Here is an 18,286-nt window from a genome sequence, read left to right on the forward strand (position 1 = left end):
CCTGAATTTTTTTTTAAATTGAACTGTAGTTGATTTACAATATTGTGTTAGTTTTAGGTGTGCAGCAAAGTGATTCAGTTATACATGCATATATATGTATATATAGTCTTTTTCAGATTCTTTTCCATTATAAGTTATTACAAGATTTTGAGTATAGTTCCTTCTGCTATACAGTAGGTCCTTGTTGTCTGTCTATTTTATATATAGTAGTGTCTGTCTGTTAATCCCATACTCATAATTTATCCCCTCTCCCCCTTTAGCAACCATAAGGTTGTTTTCTGTGTCTGTGACTCTTTCTGTTTTGTAGATAAGTTCATTTGTATCATATTTTAGATTCCACATGTGATATCATATATTTGTTTTTCTCCGTCTGATTTAGTATGATAATCTCTAGGTCCATCCATGTTGCTGCAAATGGCATTATTTCCTTCTTTTTTTATGGCTGAGTAATAGTCCATTGTATATATATACCACAGCTTCTTTATCCATTTATCTGTTGATGGACATTTAGGTTGCTTTCATGTCTTGGCTATTGTGAATAGTGCTGCTGTGAACATTGGGGTACAAGTATCTTTTAGAATTATGGTTTTGTCTGGATATATGCCCAGGAGTGGGATTGCTGGATCATATGGCAACTCTATTTTTAGTTTGTTAAGGAACCTTCATACTGTTTTCCATAGAGGCTGCACCAATTTACATTCCCACCAACAGTGCAGGAGGGTTCCCTTTTCTCCACACCCTCTCCAGCATTTATTATTTGTAGACTTTTTGACGATGGCTGTTCTGAGTGGTGTGAGGTGATTGTAGTTTTGATTTGCATTTCTCTCATAATTAGTGATGACGAGCATCTTTTCATGTGCATGTTGGCCATCTGTATGTCTTCTTTGGGGAAGTGTCTATTTAGATCTTCTGCCCGAATTATTTAAAGATTAAGACATTTATCCTTACAGGACTTGAGAGAAGCCTTGGCTTTCCTGACCAATGAGAAATCGGAATGAAATGAAGTTATCTACACCTGTATTTTTAATGTTACCCTAAAATATCCTCATTTTACAAGTGTGTGAAAATCCCTGCCCTCTCTACCACCAGCCATTTACACAATGGTTGTGTGTAAGTTTATGACTGTTAGAAGAGATGAGGAAATCCCTGAGTACTTCCAGTTGTTATCTGCCTTTTTAAAATTAGAGGCAATGCTGGGTTTAAATTTTCCATCTAAGATTCCATTGGGAATTAAAACAATAAATTGTCCTTTAGGTAAAGAGGCAAATGTTACTAGTTTTTTGTTTTGCTTTGTTTTATCTTTAACGTTACTAGTTTTTAAAAATAGCAATTTGGGGGGTTCCCTGGTGATCTAGTGGTTAGGACTCCGTGCTTTCTCTGTCGTGGCCCACATTCAGTCCCTGGTGGGGGAACTGAGATCCCACAAGCTGTGCAGCAAGGCCGGAAAAAAAAGGTAATTTGGATCATTTGGAAATTCCGTACGTAAGCATCTTTAGTAATTGTGTTATTAAAATAAAAATAGTTTACAACCATTGAAACAAAACATTAATGGAATGTGAACATTATCACAGGAGTGACGATTTCTTCTTCAGCGTTTGATATTTATTCATTTCTTATTAAATAAAATATTTATTTTCCCCCCTTCAAGCAATGTACTCGGTTTACCCAAATATTGAAAGTAATCTTGAAGACAAATGTTGAAACATAACAGTTTTCAAAATCATCTAAGGAATAGTTTTTCCCAATGTGTAAGATGTTTAAGGAAATGATTTTTTAGATAATAGCCATATATTTGAGCAGCTAAGAGAAATTAGGGGAATTCCCTGGTGGCGCAGTGGTTAAGAATCCACCTGCCAATGCAGGGGACACGGGTTCGAGCCCTGGCCTAGGAAGATTGCACATGCTGCGGAGCAACTAAGCCCGTGTGCCACAACTACTGAAGGCTGCATGCCTAGGGCCCGTGCTCCACAACAAGAAAAGCCACGGCAATGAGAAGCCCACGCAAGGGAGAGTAGCCCCCACTCGCCACAACTAGAGAAAGCCTGCGCACAGCAACAAAGACCCAACACAGCCAAAAATAAATAAATAAAATGAATAAATTTATAAAAAAAAAATTAGGACCTAGGAAAACCTTGGATTAAATTGTTCAAGTGTTGTGCACACTAAGAAAATTTCATTATATGAATGAGAAAATGTAATCAATTCCAGATTGAAAAATGCCATTTCCTTTTGAGAAAAATAGATATGACTATAGGCCACGTTATTTGGTAGCGAGTTGTTTTTTTTTTATTTTATTTTATTGGAGTATAGTTGATTTGCAATGTTATGTTAGTTTCAGGTGTACAACAAAGTGATTCAGTTATACATATATTCATTCTTTTTCAGATTCTTTTCTCATATAGGTTATCACAGAATAATGAGTAGAGTTCCTGTGCTATACAGTAGGCCCTTGTTGGTTATCTATCTTATATACAGTAGTGTATATATGTTAATCCCAAGTTCCTGATTTATCCCTCCCCCTTGGTAACCAGAAGCTTGTTTTCGATATCTGTAAGTCTGTTTCTGTTTTGAAAATAAGTTCATTTGTATCATTTTTTAAAATTAGATTCCCCATGTGAGTGATATCATATGATATTTGTCTTTCTCTGTCTTACTTCACTTAGTATGATGATCTCTAATTCTCCATCCGTGCTGCTGCAAATGGCATTATTTAGTTCTTTATTAGGGCTGAGTAAGTGAGCTTTAAAGTGCACTTAAGGAGTTCCCTGGTGGCCTAGGATTCCGGCCTTTCACTGCTGCGGCCGGGGTTCAATCCCTGGTCGGGGAATCCGCAAGCCAAAAAAAAACACACCAGAAGCCAGCACACTTGCCATCTACCTGCAGATCTGCTGTTGAAGGACCGTTCAGTGCTCCCAGCAAAAGCCAGCCCTCCCCTTGTGCATCCCTTGTCTTGATGTTTCTCCTCCTCTCCTTCTCCATCTTGTTGGGTCCTTCCCCCATCAGCATACAACATCCTCTTTTCCCCCCTATTTTATAAAAGCTCCCGTTGGCCTCACCTCTCCTTCCAGCTGTCACTCACACTTCTCTATCTTTTGGCAGCAAAGCTTGAGAAAATTGTATAAATTCACTGTCTTCAATTTTTCTCATCTCATTTTCTTTGGAAGCCAGTCAATCTTTCAGCCTCATCATTTCACTGAAACTGCTCTTGTCAGGTTCACCAGTAATCGCGAGCTCGTTGAGCATCCAATGGTCGATTCTCATCTCGAAACTTACTGGACGCCTGCGCAGCTTCGGACCCAGTGAAACACCGAAGGGGCCACTTCCTGCTCTTTCTCAGCCTCCTCTGCTGGTTCTTCCTCATTCCCTGGGCTCCCAATTCAGTCCTTTTGTTGCAGGAAGGGGGACCCCTTCCAGGGCCCGAGAGTGGGCTCTTGTCTAACACTCGGAAATGAACTGCCCGAGGAGACACACATGCTGACAAAGCAAGAGGCCTTGCTGGGAAGGGGCGCCCGGGCGCAGAGCAGGGGGGTGAGGGAGCCCAGGAGCACTGCTCTGCCACGTGGCTCGCAGTCTCGGGTTTTACGGTGATGGGGTTAGTTTCCCAGTTGTCTCTGGCCAATCATCTTGCTTAACCCGTCGTCTGCCTCAGGGCCCTTCTGGTGGCTTGCGCAGCTCTTAGCCAAGATTCTAGCACGAGGGTTTGTGGGAGGTTAGCGGGACATATTGTCTCCCCCCTCCTCCTTTTTCCCCACCCGAATGCTTCTGGGTTAGTTTTATAAGACATACTATGGGCTGGGGTCTCCTCCCTCCTTGTGGCGCCTCTCGAATGCTTCTGGGTTAGTTTTACAAGACATACTATGGGCTGGGGCCTCCTCCCTCCTTGTGGCCCCTCCCGAATGCTTCTGGGTTAGTTTTACAAGACATACTATGGGCTGGGGTCTCCTCCCTCCTTGTGGCCCCTCTCGAATTCTCCCGGTTAGTTTTCAGCGGCAGCACCATGTTCTTTATCGGGACCTCGTGATGTGAGACAGCTCAGGCCAGCGGTTATCATCGTGCCTGGCCCAGGCGGGTGGTTTCGGTCAATGGTTGCTTAACACTTTGACATCTGTCTTCTATAAACTCTAGTTCCCTCGGTAATCTCCGGCCTCATGATGTTAAGTTCCTTCTGTAAACTGGTGATCCCTAAATTTATGTCTCTGGCCTGGACTCTCCAATAAATTCCAAACCCTGTGTATCCAACTGCCTACTTCACGTCGTCACTAGAGTTTCGAACAGACGTCTCAGAACAGAATTTCTGACCTTCCCTCACAGCGGACGCCCCTCCAGAAGATCTGTCCATGTCCTAACCCCTGGAAAGGGTCATTGTGACCTTGTTTGGAAAAAGGGTCTTTGCAGATGTCGACTGAAACAAAAATACATAGGAGAATTATGTTTTATTCGGCGGACTTGCTGGCCATAAGCCCAGGAGAGAGATAGCCTCTCAGAGAGGTCTGAGCGACTGTAAAGGAGGAGGGGCCAGGATATAGAGAAGTTTTTGCCAAAAGAAAACCAAAACCAAACCAAAACCAAACCCAGGTAGTTGGAACGTCAAAAGACTACCATTAGTTACAGAAAAACGAGCTGGCCCAAGTTAATGAATTTAGCACTTTTCTTTTGTATGGGAAGATGCAAGAGTCTGGGCTCCTTGAAATCATTCCTCTGATGTGCACCCTAACTATCTAGGGCTGGTATCCCGTGTTTTCTCCACCCTGAGTCCCCTCAGGGCACACAGTCTGGGGCGGCTGCAGTGACTGCTGGAGGATGGCCACAACATCCTTTGTTTCCTGATATGGAAGGTGACATTTTTTTGTCCACACAGATGTGATTAAGGATGTAGCCGTGAGCTTATCCTGGGTGAGCCCTAAACCCAAGGAAGAATCTCTCCAGGTGACTTTGACATATCACCACCCTCACTCCCATCCCATTGAGAACCACTGATTTCTGGCGTTTTTGTGGTGAAGGTAGGGTAGGGAGGAAGGAAACAAGAAAAAAAAAATCACACACGCACACACACACAGCACTCATTTCCATTCCTTTAGCTCTGACTTATAATTTCTGCATCTGTCCCATAAAGATCATGGTCTTCTCTTATGAAAATAATTTAAGTAAAACAGCATAAAGATATTTCTAAGGGCACAAATATAATTAAGCTGTGTGTTGAAGTCATAATACAAACCTCCTATAAATCATTTCCAGACAAAGAGATGCAAGTTTATTTTCTCCAAGCCCATTTCTGGTGTCAGCCATAATTAAAACAAGTCTGAAGAGTTGAGAAAACGTGTGGTGCAGAGAGGTTTTTAATCTTTCAGGAGGAGCTAGAAACTAAAGGCTATATATGTACAAATTCAGCAGAAAAGGAAAGGATAAAATTATCCCTTTATGGAACTGTTAGGATTGAAAAATGTCAAGAGGTCTAGGGTAAATTGTCCAACATGAAATGAAGATAAATCAACCAACACAACTTCACACACTTCTTGGGTACCGAATTTGTGCAGGGCTGTCTGCAAAGTACAGGGGGAAATAGAGAGGGATGCGGGTCAGCATTCACGTTAGCAGAGGGTTCACAGTCTAGTTAAAGAGGAAGACAGTAAGTACCTGACAAGGGCTTCAGGATCTGTACAAGGCATTTCTCCACGGGGAGTACATGCAGCCAGAGGGGACAGGGGACAGGGAGAGAAGTTGGTACCAGAGACCCTGGGAGCTGGTGGGTCAGAGGGAAACACTATAAACCAGGGGAGGGAAAGATCCTTAGAAGATGTGTCAAGTCCAGAATTTCTCTGCTGTTTTACCATTCAAGTATTTGGGGATTGGCTGTTTCTCTAAAATACCACTTATAACCTGCTGGTTTATCCTTGCACGTCAGAAGAGCAGACTATGCCACAGGGTACCTGTAGGCCCAGGCTTGCCAGGTGCCCAGGGCTCAGCAGTGAGTGATGAAGAAATCTTCCTCCCAGCCGGCCCTACTTGGCAGGGCCGCGTAAGCAATGCTTGTTAATTGATTTTCAGTGAGTGCCCTACGTATGAACCTTCAAGTGTCAAACTTTCCCAGATGAGAACGTGCGTTTTCGTGTCCAATCACGTGAGTTAGTTCACGTGTCCGGCATACACTGTCATGTGAGCGCATCCTCTACAAGTGGTTGCGCTTTTGTGTACTTTACAGTACTGCATAGAGTACAGTAGTACAGTATCTTTATTTCAAGCTAGATCTGCGAGAGGACAACCTCATTGAACTCCTTGCTGTGCAACACGAGCTTACTAATGAAGATCTGATGGAATCTGCCTCCAGACAAAGGACGAAGAGAGACGAGAGGAAGAAGTAAACTGAAAAACTGAAGAGATTCACGACGCAGGAGACGGCAAGGGGATTTTCTGTATTTGAGGAGGCACTGTGAGTTTCTGAGGCACGGGACCTGAACGTAGACTGGTAGACGAAGGTTGCAGCAGCCATTCAGAATGCAATCCAGTGCTACCGTGTCATCTCTGATGAGAAAAAAAGAGCTACTACCCAGACATCCCTGGATCGTTTTTCAAGAGGGTAGGTAGACTTAAATTCAGCAAGGAACCAGAACCTGTGCCATCCACGTCAGGCGTGCGTGAAGTTGCAGCTGGCCCTCTGTCTCCTATCGCTGACGATCCTTCAGCTCTACCATCGCCCACCTCCTCTCCCTCCTCCAGTAACTCTTCTTGCCAGTTCACTCGATGCCAGCCCCTGGATGCCAGCTGTTGTACTGTACTACTGGGCTTTTCAAGGTACTGTACTGTAAGATTAAAAATATTTTCTTTATTTTTTTTTTTTTTTTTTGCGGTACGCGGGCCTCTCACTGTTGTGGCCTCTCCCGTTGCGGAGCACAGTCTCCGGACGCGCAGGCTCAGCAGCCATGGCCCACGGGCCCAGCCGCTCCGCGGCATGTGGGATCCTCCCGGACCGGGGCACGAACCCGTGTCCCCTGCATCGGCAGACGGACTCTCAACCACTGTGCCACCTGGGAAGCCTGTTTGTTTTTTTATGTATTATTTGTATGAGACTATTCTAAACCTATTACAGTACAGTACTATATAGCTGATTGTGTTAGTTGGGTACCAAGGCTAACTTTGTCGGACTTATGAACAAATTGGACTTACGAATGTGCTCCTGGAACGGAACTTAAGTACTGTGTTTGAGCCAACACTTGTCGCCTCGAACAGGAGTGAACATTTAGGTTTGCAGCATTTCAAGGATTAGTGTTCAACAAAACTGAAGGTGAGTGAACTGGAGACAATTAGAAACATCTTCAATATTTCTGTTTCAATGCCTGAGTATCCTACAGCCATACAAGTGGATACTACATGAGGGTTGAAGTGATCGGGGATAGTTCTGGCATTAAACATGATAAGAAATTAGGTCCAGGGTATATTAAGTGAAAAGAAACACGTTGCACAACAATATATCTACTATATGCCAATTTTTAAAAATCTCCATTACCAGTTTGGCATTTCTCTTGGTTTTGTTCACCTCCATTATTTCAGACTCTGGAAATTCTCTTTCATTCTTCCCTTAAAATATAAAAACTGCCATGAAAACACTATGGCCGGAGGCAAGGCAGTCTGCCCAGCCGAGGACAGTGGTGTGACGTCCTTCACCTGCCACTTAGTGTCACCGTGTCTGCAGTCTACCTATGTGAGTGGCTTGGTCACCACCAAGCCAGCCTGTGTATGTATATATGTATGAATGTGTGCCTGCTTGTGTTATACATGGAGAGAAAGCGAGTGTGGTAAAATGTCAACAACTTCACATTTCTAGGAGAGTCCATTCTATTTCTTCAACTTTTCCATGTTTAATTTTTTTCAAAATAAAAAGCTGGGGAAAAGAAATAAATGTTCCCTGGACTTGAAGCACCACCCCAAAACTTCTTAATGTAGGTAGACTTACTAGACCGATTTCCCTGGCATAAGGTGGCCATGGCCACTTACTTTTATAACTTATTATTTTTAATTTTTTTACTTTTTTTTTTTTTGGCCGTGCTGCATGGCTTGAGGGATCTTAGTTCCCTGACCAGGGATCAAGCCCGTGTCCCCTGCAGTGGAAGCGTGGAGTCTTAGCCACTGGACCGCCAGAGAAGTCCCCCCGGCAATTCTTGAACGTGTCTAGACACCTGTGAACTCCCCATCTCACTGATGGTTTCACTGGATGAAGGCCAGACGATCCACCGACTCCCAGTCTTTCAAGACACGGAGACTAAACCAGAGGCAAAATGACATTCTGATGCTCCACTTTTAAGACTAGGGCTTTGGGGGTTTTCCTGGTGGGCCCTGGCATGTTTAATAATTGCGTGGTTCACTGTGCATCTTTAATGAGAAAAGGTACAAATTACCATTCAAAGTAAATTATATTGTCTACACAGCCATTCCCTAATAGAGGGAAAGGGTGAGTTGGTGTGGAAATGAGCAGCTCAGGGAGATATATACACACTTACACACACACACACGTGCACACACGACAGTTAAGTATCTGAAGCATCAATATCTATGCTTGCTTTATTACTTCTAAAAATTAAGAATAGTCTAGTATAGCTATTCTGCTCTTTCTTTACAGAATAACACTGTAAAATTTAGAATTCAGATTAACTCTTTCAAGGGTAATGCTAAATTCAGGCTGGAAACTGCTGGCTTATACGTCTACAATCAGAATGATTTTGAAACACTCGCATTTATAAGGCATGCAGAATTTGTAAACTACAATATACGAAGGCATGCAGAATTTGGAAACTACATAAGGCATGCAGAATTTGGAAACTACATAAGGCATGCAGAATTTGGAAACTACAATATACGAAGGCATGCAGAATTTGGAAACTACAATATACTAAGGCATGCAGAATTTGGAAACTACATCATAAGGCATGTAGAATTTGGAAACTACAATATACTAAGTTATTTAAAAATACTGAGCCCCAAAGTACATATTGCTTAACACAGTATTTGTTTCTTTTCCTGGACTGAATCACAATAAATCCTTCAACACAGCCTGTGCAATTAACAGACCCAGCTTTGATACTCACTGGCAAATGACTCATCTCCTGAAAGAATTACTGAGCTCCCCAGGGTCCAGGCTCTGTAGGCTGTCCTCACCAATGCCGTGCATTCTAACAGACTGTATCTTTGGATGCCAAAACATCATAGGGTTGAAAGGCAATAAATCTCTATACCAAGATGAACATGCCTCAGTGTGGGGTTTTAAAGTGCTACCAGAAAGTCAAATAATTGCCTATTTATTAACTGTTCACCGAATTTTAAAATAGTCTCCATAGATTTTGCCAAGAACTCAAATATTCAGTGACAATCACTTGATTCTTCAAAGAACGTGCAAGATAACTTGGGGGGTTTTTCTTTGTTTTGTTGGACCCAGATGTCAATAAACAGACTGGTCAAGACTTGAAAATTCCTGGAAAAGCTTGTGGTAAAAAGCAAGGTCTCTCCCTCCCTCGGTGCCTCTGCAACGAGTGTGCCTAGCCATGCAGGGCGCTCACTTAAGCAGGCTTCCCTAGTCCCACCCCCCACCCCCAAATTCTGATGCTGTTGGCCTGCGGTGGGCCCAACAGTTTGACTGGGACAAGCATCCCCAGGTGATTCTGATGCAGGTGTGACATGGACTCGCTCTCTAAGAAACACCCCTTTAAAGCCCCGTTCTTCCAACTCGATTACACGGACTTCTGAGTACCCAGCATTTTCCTTATAAACATGAATCTTCGCGAAGATGACTTCCTCAAGTGCATCATTCAACTGGCTCACTTCCTCTCAGCAGACCTGCCACCAAGGAAACCATCAGCATTCAAGACATGATCAACATTGAAAGGAGTTCAGATTTAGCCGCCACGCCTGTATTTAAAGAAAGAAAGAAAAAAAGCTCAACAGTATGTTTCTCTTACTCAGGTTTCCAACACACTTTATTTTGCAGACCACCTGCGTGTAGCTTTTGAAGACCAACATGGGTTTCAATTCCTATAAAACGTCCAATTAATTTCAGTTCTGCGGCAGCCCCTCGGTCCCGCGCACCGAACTTATGGCTTGAGTTCCAGTAACACGTGCGAAGAGGCTGCGCTTTGGCCCCTGAAGAAGGACGCGTCCAGGGTGGAGCCTCTTCCAGGGCTTCGCCTCCCAGGTGGTGGTTTCCTTTGGCAAGAAGTCTGGCTGTTCTCTCGGCTTCGGCGCCTGCAGGCAGGAAGTGCTCAGAAGCTTCCAGCGCAGACGCGTGAGGCATCAGTGCACTTGTGCTTGAGGACAGGAGCCCCCTCCTACTCATTCCGTAGGGGAAAGTATACGGAAGCCTCTGTTTTTAAGTTAACACCGATAAACACCTTTTTAGATTGCCTATTTGTTCTAGAACTACAAAATTTACCTCAAGAAAATATAGGTCCCGTGAAAGACTTGAAAGTTTTATAAAACTAAAATCTAGTTTTCCCCCAATAAACTGTATTTTAGCCAAAACCCTCCCGATGCTTCTAAAATAATACTAAAAGGGGCATCTGATTATACAAGAGCAATAACAAAAATTAAATATTTATTTGAATAACAAGTTGGAAGTCCGAGCTGCACAGCTGGCGATACGCGTTTCCACACAGATCACAGGAAGCGTGCACGGAAAAGTACTGGCGCAAAGGACAAAATAATGCTAAGGATCAGGCTAAATAGCTGCTGATTTTAAGAAATCAAAAGGCCTGAAATCACCATACAAAATATAAAATGTATTAAACACTGCTATCCACAGAACAGTCTTTATTTTTGATTATATTTAAAAATTATTTGTGTAGCTAATTATATGTTGACTTGTAAATGAGTATTATACACGAACCCCCTTTCGGAGGGCAATTCCTTGCTGCACTATCGAACATCTAATTACATTGCAGAAAGTGTCCTTTTTTGCTATCGATAAAGAAAACAGTTAATATTACTGTAAGTATTAGGAAGGCTACAAATAAAAGAAGTAACATTTCTTTTTTGTCTTCAAAGTGCTTCCCATGCAGAGTTAAGCACTTGCCTGGTTTAACTGAATGCACTCTTGGGTCAAAGAGATGCTATGGAATTAGAAGACTCAAAGGACTCATGCAACCCTCTCGCTACTGGGATACCATTTTGTCACTCACTCACCAATTCTGTCTTTCCAGAATACCATTCCAGACACTTCAAAAAGGGTCAGACCGATAATGATAAATATACACAAAATGAAAAGACACAAACTGCTATTTGACACTACAATGGGTAATGTCTGTGCTACGTGAAAGCACCTTTAAAAAGAGCCTACTCGGCAAGAGATAAGTGTCTAAAGATTCAAAATGAATCAACAGTATTGGATAACAATATAATTCTCAACTCAGAAGCTGCCTCAAGATTAGGTGCATCTTCAGTTAATGTAACGGGAAAAAAAGGCAATGGATTTTATTTGATTAATTGCATCCACTCACAAATCGACCTAAGGTCACCAGATGTGTAGACACAATGAGATTTTTTTCATTGTTGTTTATAGTCTTTAATTGAAACGATGATAAAGGAAATAGAGCTATTTAAAAACAAAACCACACAGCTGCCTCGGCCTAGATTAAGAGGTGGCACCAGGTGTGGGGTTCACATTCTGGGTGGCCACCTGTGGCGCGACCTCGATGATCCGGGGTTTGTCGATGATCCTGGCCGTGCGGTTACCCTTCTCCACGATCCCAATAATCCACGCCTGGTGGCCTTCCCCGTATTTGGGGGACTTTATCTCTGCGCAGAACCGAGCTGCCTGCTCACGCGGTAAACAGATTAGAAGGCCTCCTGGCAAAGGGGAAAAGAAGAGAAAAGGATGACCGTTAACTGTGATGCTATGCCTGCAGTTTCCCTGCCACCATCTCTCTAGAAAATGTCCGCACTGAGCTACATTCTACGAAGAAGCCGGCTGCACTGCCTTCACCTCTTCCACACTGCAGAGTCATTGAGCAGCTCCTTGGTCAGCTCCTACTGTATTTCAGAACACACACAACAGAACTTAAATCATGAAAACGCCCCACCTGAGAATCGTCTGACGCTGTGGAGGGAGCAGTGAGGTGTCTGAGGCTCAGTAATATACGTGGAGGCTATCTTTTCCAGGCTGCACTGAAAGGATTATTTAAAAACAAAAGAGAACTCCTTTTCTATTTGATTCTCTACATGGAGTCCTCATTTTACAAAAAAAAAGGCTTTTGGTATATATATACTTTTTAAATTTAAAAATTAAGGTCAGGAAGAAAGTGTGCGTGCCCCAAAGTATCTGGGTTCTGTCACTGGTTCTGTCATTATCTTCAAAATGGAAAAAATATAAGATATATGAAAAGAAATCTTCATTGGTACTTGAGTAGCTAGGCTAGAATATTTCATACATTTGTAAGTAGAAGAAACACAAATCAGGCAAAAGTATATACTACACTTTTACAAAAAAGGAGAAACTTCTCATATTTGAATAGAGACAGGTTGCATTAGTTGGGAATATTCGTTAGTTTATTCCAACTGATTCTATGCCCTCCGGGCGGCAGGAGCTGTTCTACTAGCAGTTCAGTTGCCCTCCTGGAGCTTATTTCTAGGAAATGGATTTCGTATCTATTTCGAGGCCAGGAAGTGGCAGGATCCTCTCCACTGCCATGAGAGGCCCACCAGAGACCCCAGGCCCCCCTAAAGGGCTGGTGCGTGGGTGGGGCTTTGTGGTCTTGGCCTCTGGGGGTCAGAATTTCTCACGACCAGGCCCACCCCAGACTGACTTAATTAGGTTTCCTAGGGGTCCAGTCTAGGCATGGGTATTTTTCTTAATGCCCAGGTGATTCAACTGTTTTACCAGGGTAGGGAAACTACTGAGTTATAGAAAAAATAAAATAAGAAGTAAAAGAAACTAGGGGGAGAAAAGAGGGTTGGGGTGGGGTGGGGGACTGAAAAGATGAAACAGAGATCCAGGTAAAAAGAAGAGGAAAAAACGGGACAAAAAAAAAAAAAAAGGTACTTTGGAGACATAGTATACTATTTCATCTCAAAACAGCAATTTTAGACTTATTTTTGCAAGGAAAAAATACAGCCTCTTCAATGTAACCTATGGATACATGGGTTATTTAAAATGCTGAGTTGTCAATGGAAACTGAATGACCTATTTTCCCCATATCCGCCCTCCTTCCCTCCCATTCCATCACCAAACACACAAACACTGGACTGAAAATGACACTGCGCATCACAGGCAGGACGGCAGGAGACGCTGCAGGGGGCTGAGAACCCTTGCAGCCAAAACCTCATGTGGGGTTGGGGGGTGGGTGTCCAGCTCCTGAAGCTGGCTTCCTCCTCCTCGGGGACATCCCACTGACCTCCCTGCTTAACCCTCAACCCGGCCTGCGGCCCTGGTACCTGATGTCTCTGGGCAGGTCCCGTGCATGAGGCCAAACATGTTCCCGCAGGCCTTGCTCACGGCTGCCATCTTGGCCAGGACTGGGAGGTTGTGAATCACAAAGGACACCTCATTCCTCTGCTGCTTGGCCAGGTTCTGTGCGTGGCCCAGGATCCCAAAGCCCGTGATGTCGGTGGCCGCGTGGGCGTTGAACGTGTGCATGAGTCCCGCCGCTGCCAGAGGACAGAGGAGCCTTTATCATCTGGTGTCGTGAATGGAGACCCCGAGAAAACACCCTTCCTCAACTCAAAATCTTACATATGCTTTGATCTCAAAACTCCTAATTGGTTGGCAACACCATACGATGGAAGTGAAATCAACAAAACCTGGAGTGAAATTCTGAAAGTTGGTTTCCTAGTTCAGTTTGAACCGCTCAGAACAGCAGCTTCAACCAACAGTAAATTCCCAGTAAACTAAAATATCTGTAGAGAGGAAATGCTATCTCAACAAAAGGTAAACCTGTCTAAACTCTCCTAAAATCAAAGAACAAGATCTTTTAAGACAGTCTGACCTAAATTCAAGGTACTTTCCTGATGTCTAAAAGGTTAATCTCTTTTATTTTTTAATTAAAAACAATAAAACACTTTATCTTTTGGAGTAGTCTTAGGGTTAGAGAAGATTGAGCAGAAGTGCAGGAAGTTGCCATACGGTGCCCCCCAACCCCATTTCTCCTGCATTGACACCCAGCATCAGTGTGGTGCTGTGATGAATCGGTATTGATACGTCATTGCTAACTCCAGTTCAGTTTACACTGGGGTTCACTTGATGTTGTACAGTCTACGGGTGTCGGCAAATGTATGATCACGTGTATCCATCATTAGAGTATCATACAGAGTACTTTCACTTCCCTAGAAATTCCGTGTTCCACCTTTTCACCCATTCCTCCAACCCCTGGAAACCACAGATCTTTTTACTGTCTCCGTAGTTTTGCCTTTTCCAGAACGTCAGAGAGTTGGAATCACTATATTTGGTCTTTTCGGATTGATTTCTTTCACTTTAGTAACATGTACTTTAGGTTTCTCCGTATCTTCTCATGGCTTGATAGCTCACTTCTTTTTAGCACTGAACAAACACCACCGTCTGGATGGACCAGTTTATTTATCTGTTCACCACCTACTGAAGGACTTGTTGGTTGCTTCCAAGTTTTGGCAATTATAAATAAAACTGCAACAGACATCCATGCGCAGGTTTTTGGGTGGACAGACGTGTTCAATTCATTTGGGTAAACACCAAGGAGCACAACTGCTGGATCTTATTAGTAGATTTAGTTTTGTAAGAAACTGCCAACCTCTCTTCCAAGGTGGCTGTACCATTCTGCATCCCCGCCAGCAATCAATGAGTCGTTATTGTTCCACATACTCACCAGCATTTGGTGCTCTGGATTTTAGCCATTCTAGTAGACGTGGGGTAGTACCTTGTTTTAATTTGTAATTCCCTAGTGACGTATGATGTGGAGCATCTTTTCATATGATTATTTGCCATCTCTGTACCTTCTCTGGTGAGGTGTCTGTTCAGATCTTTGGCCCGTTTTTTGATTGGATTTTCTTATTGTTGGGTCTTGAGAGTTCGTTGTATATTCTGGATTATCAGTCCTTCATCAGACGTGTTTTGTGAAGATTTAGATTTTCTCCTAGTCTGTGGCTTGTCTTTTCATCCTCTCTCTCTTTCACCGAGAAGTTTTTTTATATTAATGAAGTCCAACTTGTCAATTTTTTCTTTTAAGGACAGTGCTTCTGGTGTTATCTCAGTAGTCATCACCAAACTCAAGGTCACCTAAATTTTCTTCTAAGTTATCTTCTAGGAGTTTAACAGTCTTGCATTTTACATTTAGGCCTACAATCCATTTTGAGTTAATTTTTATGAACGGTTTAAGACCTGTGTCTAGATTCATTTTTTGCCTGTGGATGTGTAGTTTTTCCAGCACCATCTGTTGTAAAGATTATCCTTTCTCCATTAAATTACCTTTGCTCCTTTGTCAAAGAGCAGTTCAACTATACTTATGCGGGCCTACTTCTGGGCTCTCTATCCTGTCCCACTGATCTATCTGTCTCTTTTTTCACTAACGCCATACTGTCTTGATGTCTGCAGCTTTATATGAAGTCTTGAAGTTGGGAAGTGTCAGTCCTCCAACCTGCTCTTCTTCAACATGGTGTTGGCTGTTCTGGGTCCGCTGCTTCTCCATATAAACTTCAGAATGAGTTTGCTGATACTCACAAAATAACTTGCTAGAATTGTAGTTGGGATTGCATTACTCCTGTATTTCATTTTAGGGGGGAAAGTAACGGAAAGGCTAATTTTGGAATGAAATATGCCCTGCGTTTACAGAAGTACTCTGGGGTGAATGCCTTTTTGGGGTCCATTTCCTCTCTTTAGACCAAGATCTCTTTTACTTGGGTGCCATCTCAATGACACATGCAGAGAGGAGAATCGACCCTTCCTAGTCCATGCTGCTAGATAAGCAACTAGGACGGCCCATCCTATTAACACACCCGCACCTGGTGCAGTAGGGCAGCCGATGACATTTAACAAAGCCAAGACCTGCACTTCAGCTCTTCCCAAGCTTTGAGGACCATAGTAGATAAGAGGACCCACTGAAACCTACAGTCAATAAGAGGGATTCAATTTTTGAGGTACTGATTACCAATTCTTCCCTGTATGGGGAATTACTGTTGCTAATTTTTACTATGGAAATTTCAACGAAACACAAAGTAGAGAGAGTAGCAGCCCACAACGAACTCCCACGTACCCAACAATGCCCAGCTTCAACCATCACCACCTTTCTTCTGGGGCCTCATCTACTCCTGCCCACTTGCTGGGGGATGTGGAGGGTCCGGGGCGTGGGCAACTTTAAAGCCAACCCCAATCATATCACTTCGCCTATAAATACAATATTTCCGTGTGTGCCTCTAAAAGATAAAAAAACTTTTAACAGCCACAGTATCATTATCACACCAACAAAATTAATACTACATTTGATTGTTCTCTCTTAAACTTCTTAACAGTTTCCCCTCCTTTCCCCCCCCACGTCATTTACTCGTGGAAACTGAGCCATTGTTTTCTGTAGCATCTCCTGCATTATAGATGTGGTGATCTCCCCCGATGCTGACATGTTCTACCATCTTCCTGACTTCCTGTACTGGTGTTCAGGACCAAGGCTCCAAGAGACTCAGGTTCATTTTTTGCTGGCAAGAATACTTCATGGGGGTGGGGAATATCTCAACGAGAACCTTTCACCAAAAGGTTTTAGCAGCCACTGATGTTTGCTGTTGAGGTTCATTAAATCAAGGGATCAGCAAAAATGGCAACTTTGTTAATTCCATCATTTTTCCTGTGCTTATTAGATGTGACCTCTATAAAGAATTTTTTAGAAAATATGGTTTCCCTGAAATACACTCCATATAAAACAGGTAAAATAAGGGGTTGATTCCTTTTATTTCAGAACAAGTTGGTGCCCTAGCAACTTCCAAAGGTGACCAGAAAAGTTTTAATTATCATTTGTTTAGATGCTTGATACGGTCACTCTTGTCTTTGATACTCAAACTGCACCCCCCTCTCCACTGTGACGGGTGGGAGCCCCTTGAAGCTGTCGGGAAGTGACACGACCCCACTAGTCGCTGACAGTGCCACCACTTTCAGGCACAGGAAGTCCAGGCTTAGCTTCTGTACTTCCTGTCCCCAAAGTGGAACCTGCCATTTCCCCAGGGAGTCCTGGCACTTTTCAGTGGAGAGCATTAACTTTCCCAACAGAATCTGGGCACTAGGACTTCAGGCCTGCAGGTTATCACCACTTCTAGGCCTTTTCAGTAGGCACGGAAATGAACATTTCTATAGAAAAAAAAAATCCTGAGTTCACACTGGTAATTCCGAATTAAAGATTACAGATTTCACTTAGCTTCTTTGATCTTACTACTTCTCTCTTATTCTTAAAATCTTTGTTCCTAACTACATTAACTTCTTTGCTTTATCTTACTATGCCAACATTCTCACAAACACAAACCCACTGATGACAATGAAATAGTTTTGTGGGTTTTTGTTCTGAGGACGTGCCCTGAAACTACGAGGCTCAAAGTGATTTGAGATAATTCTTCATGTGATTTTGCCACTAACTTAGAAATATGTTGAACGACCTTAAAAAAATTTGGTGCGTTGGCAGTCTGTATGTCTTCTTTGGAGAAATGTCTATTTAGGTCTTCTGCCCATTTTTGGATTGGGTTGTTTGTTATTATTGAGCTGCATGAGCTGCTTATAAATTTTGGAGATTAATCCTTTGTCAGTTGCTTCATTTGCAAATATTTTCTCCCATTCTGAGGGTTGTCTTTTGGTCTTGTTTATGGTTTCCTTTGCTGTGCAAAAGCTTTGGAGTTTCATTAGGTCCCATTTGTTTATTTTTGTTTTTATTTCCATTTCTCTAGGAGGTGGGTCAAAGAACCCTGAGAAAACCATAATTCACAAAGAGTCATGTACCAAAATGTTCACTGCAGTTCTATTTACAATAGCCCGGAGATGGAAACAACCTAAGTGTCCATCTGATAAAGAAGATGTGGCACATATATACAATGGAATATTACTCAGCCATAAAAAGAAACGAAACTGAGCTATTTGTAATGAGGTGGATGGACCTAGAGTCTGTCATACAGAGTGAAGTAAGTCAGAAAGACAAAGACAAATACCGTATGCTAACACATATATATGGAATTTAAGGGGAAAAAAAATGTCATGAAGAACCTAAGACAGGAATAAAGACACAGACCTACTAGAGAATGGACTTGGGGATATGGGGAGGGAGAAAGGTAAGCTGTGACAAAGTGAGAGAGTGGCACGGACATATATACACTA

At 42.8% G+C, this 18,286-nt stretch overlaps 2 protein-coding genes across 8 annotated transcripts in view; one reads left to right on the forward strand and one right to left on the reverse strand.

Annotated features, from left to right (window-relative positions):
- The window catches only part of MCM10 (minichromosome maintenance 10 replication initiation factor), a 119,372-nt gene that overhangs the window by 96,499 nt on the left and 4,587 nt on the right, over positions 1-18,286 (forward strand). The gene's annotated exons all lie outside the window — the stretch shown is intronic.
- Positions 9,935-18,286, reverse strand: part of SEPHS1 (selenophosphate synthetase 1) — a 30,372-nt gene continuing 22,020 nt past the window's right edge. For all 7 annotated transcript variants that reach the window (XM_027121895.1, XM_027121896.1, XM_027121897.1 and 4 more), the window contains 2 exons: positions 13,411-13,623; positions 9,935-11,826 (listed from right to left, as the gene is read on the reverse strand). In XM_027121895.1, coding sequence (XP_026977696.1) covers positions 11,612-11,826; positions 13,411-13,623 — 428 coding nt within the window. In that variant the 3' untranslated portion in view covers positions 9,935-11,611. The remainder of the gene's footprint in view (positions 11,827-13,410; positions 13,624-18,286) is intronic.

Source organism: Aethalodelphis obliquidens, unplaced genomic scaffold (genome assembly GCF_003676395.1).
Source record: "Aethalodelphis obliquidens isolate GAN/ISIS:26980383/991018 unplaced genomic scaffold, ASM367639v1 scaffold23, whole genome shotgun sequence".
In the NCBI taxonomy this organism is placed as follows: Eukaryota; Metazoa; Chordata; class Mammalia; order Artiodactyla; family Delphinidae; genus Aethalodelphis; species Aethalodelphis obliquidens.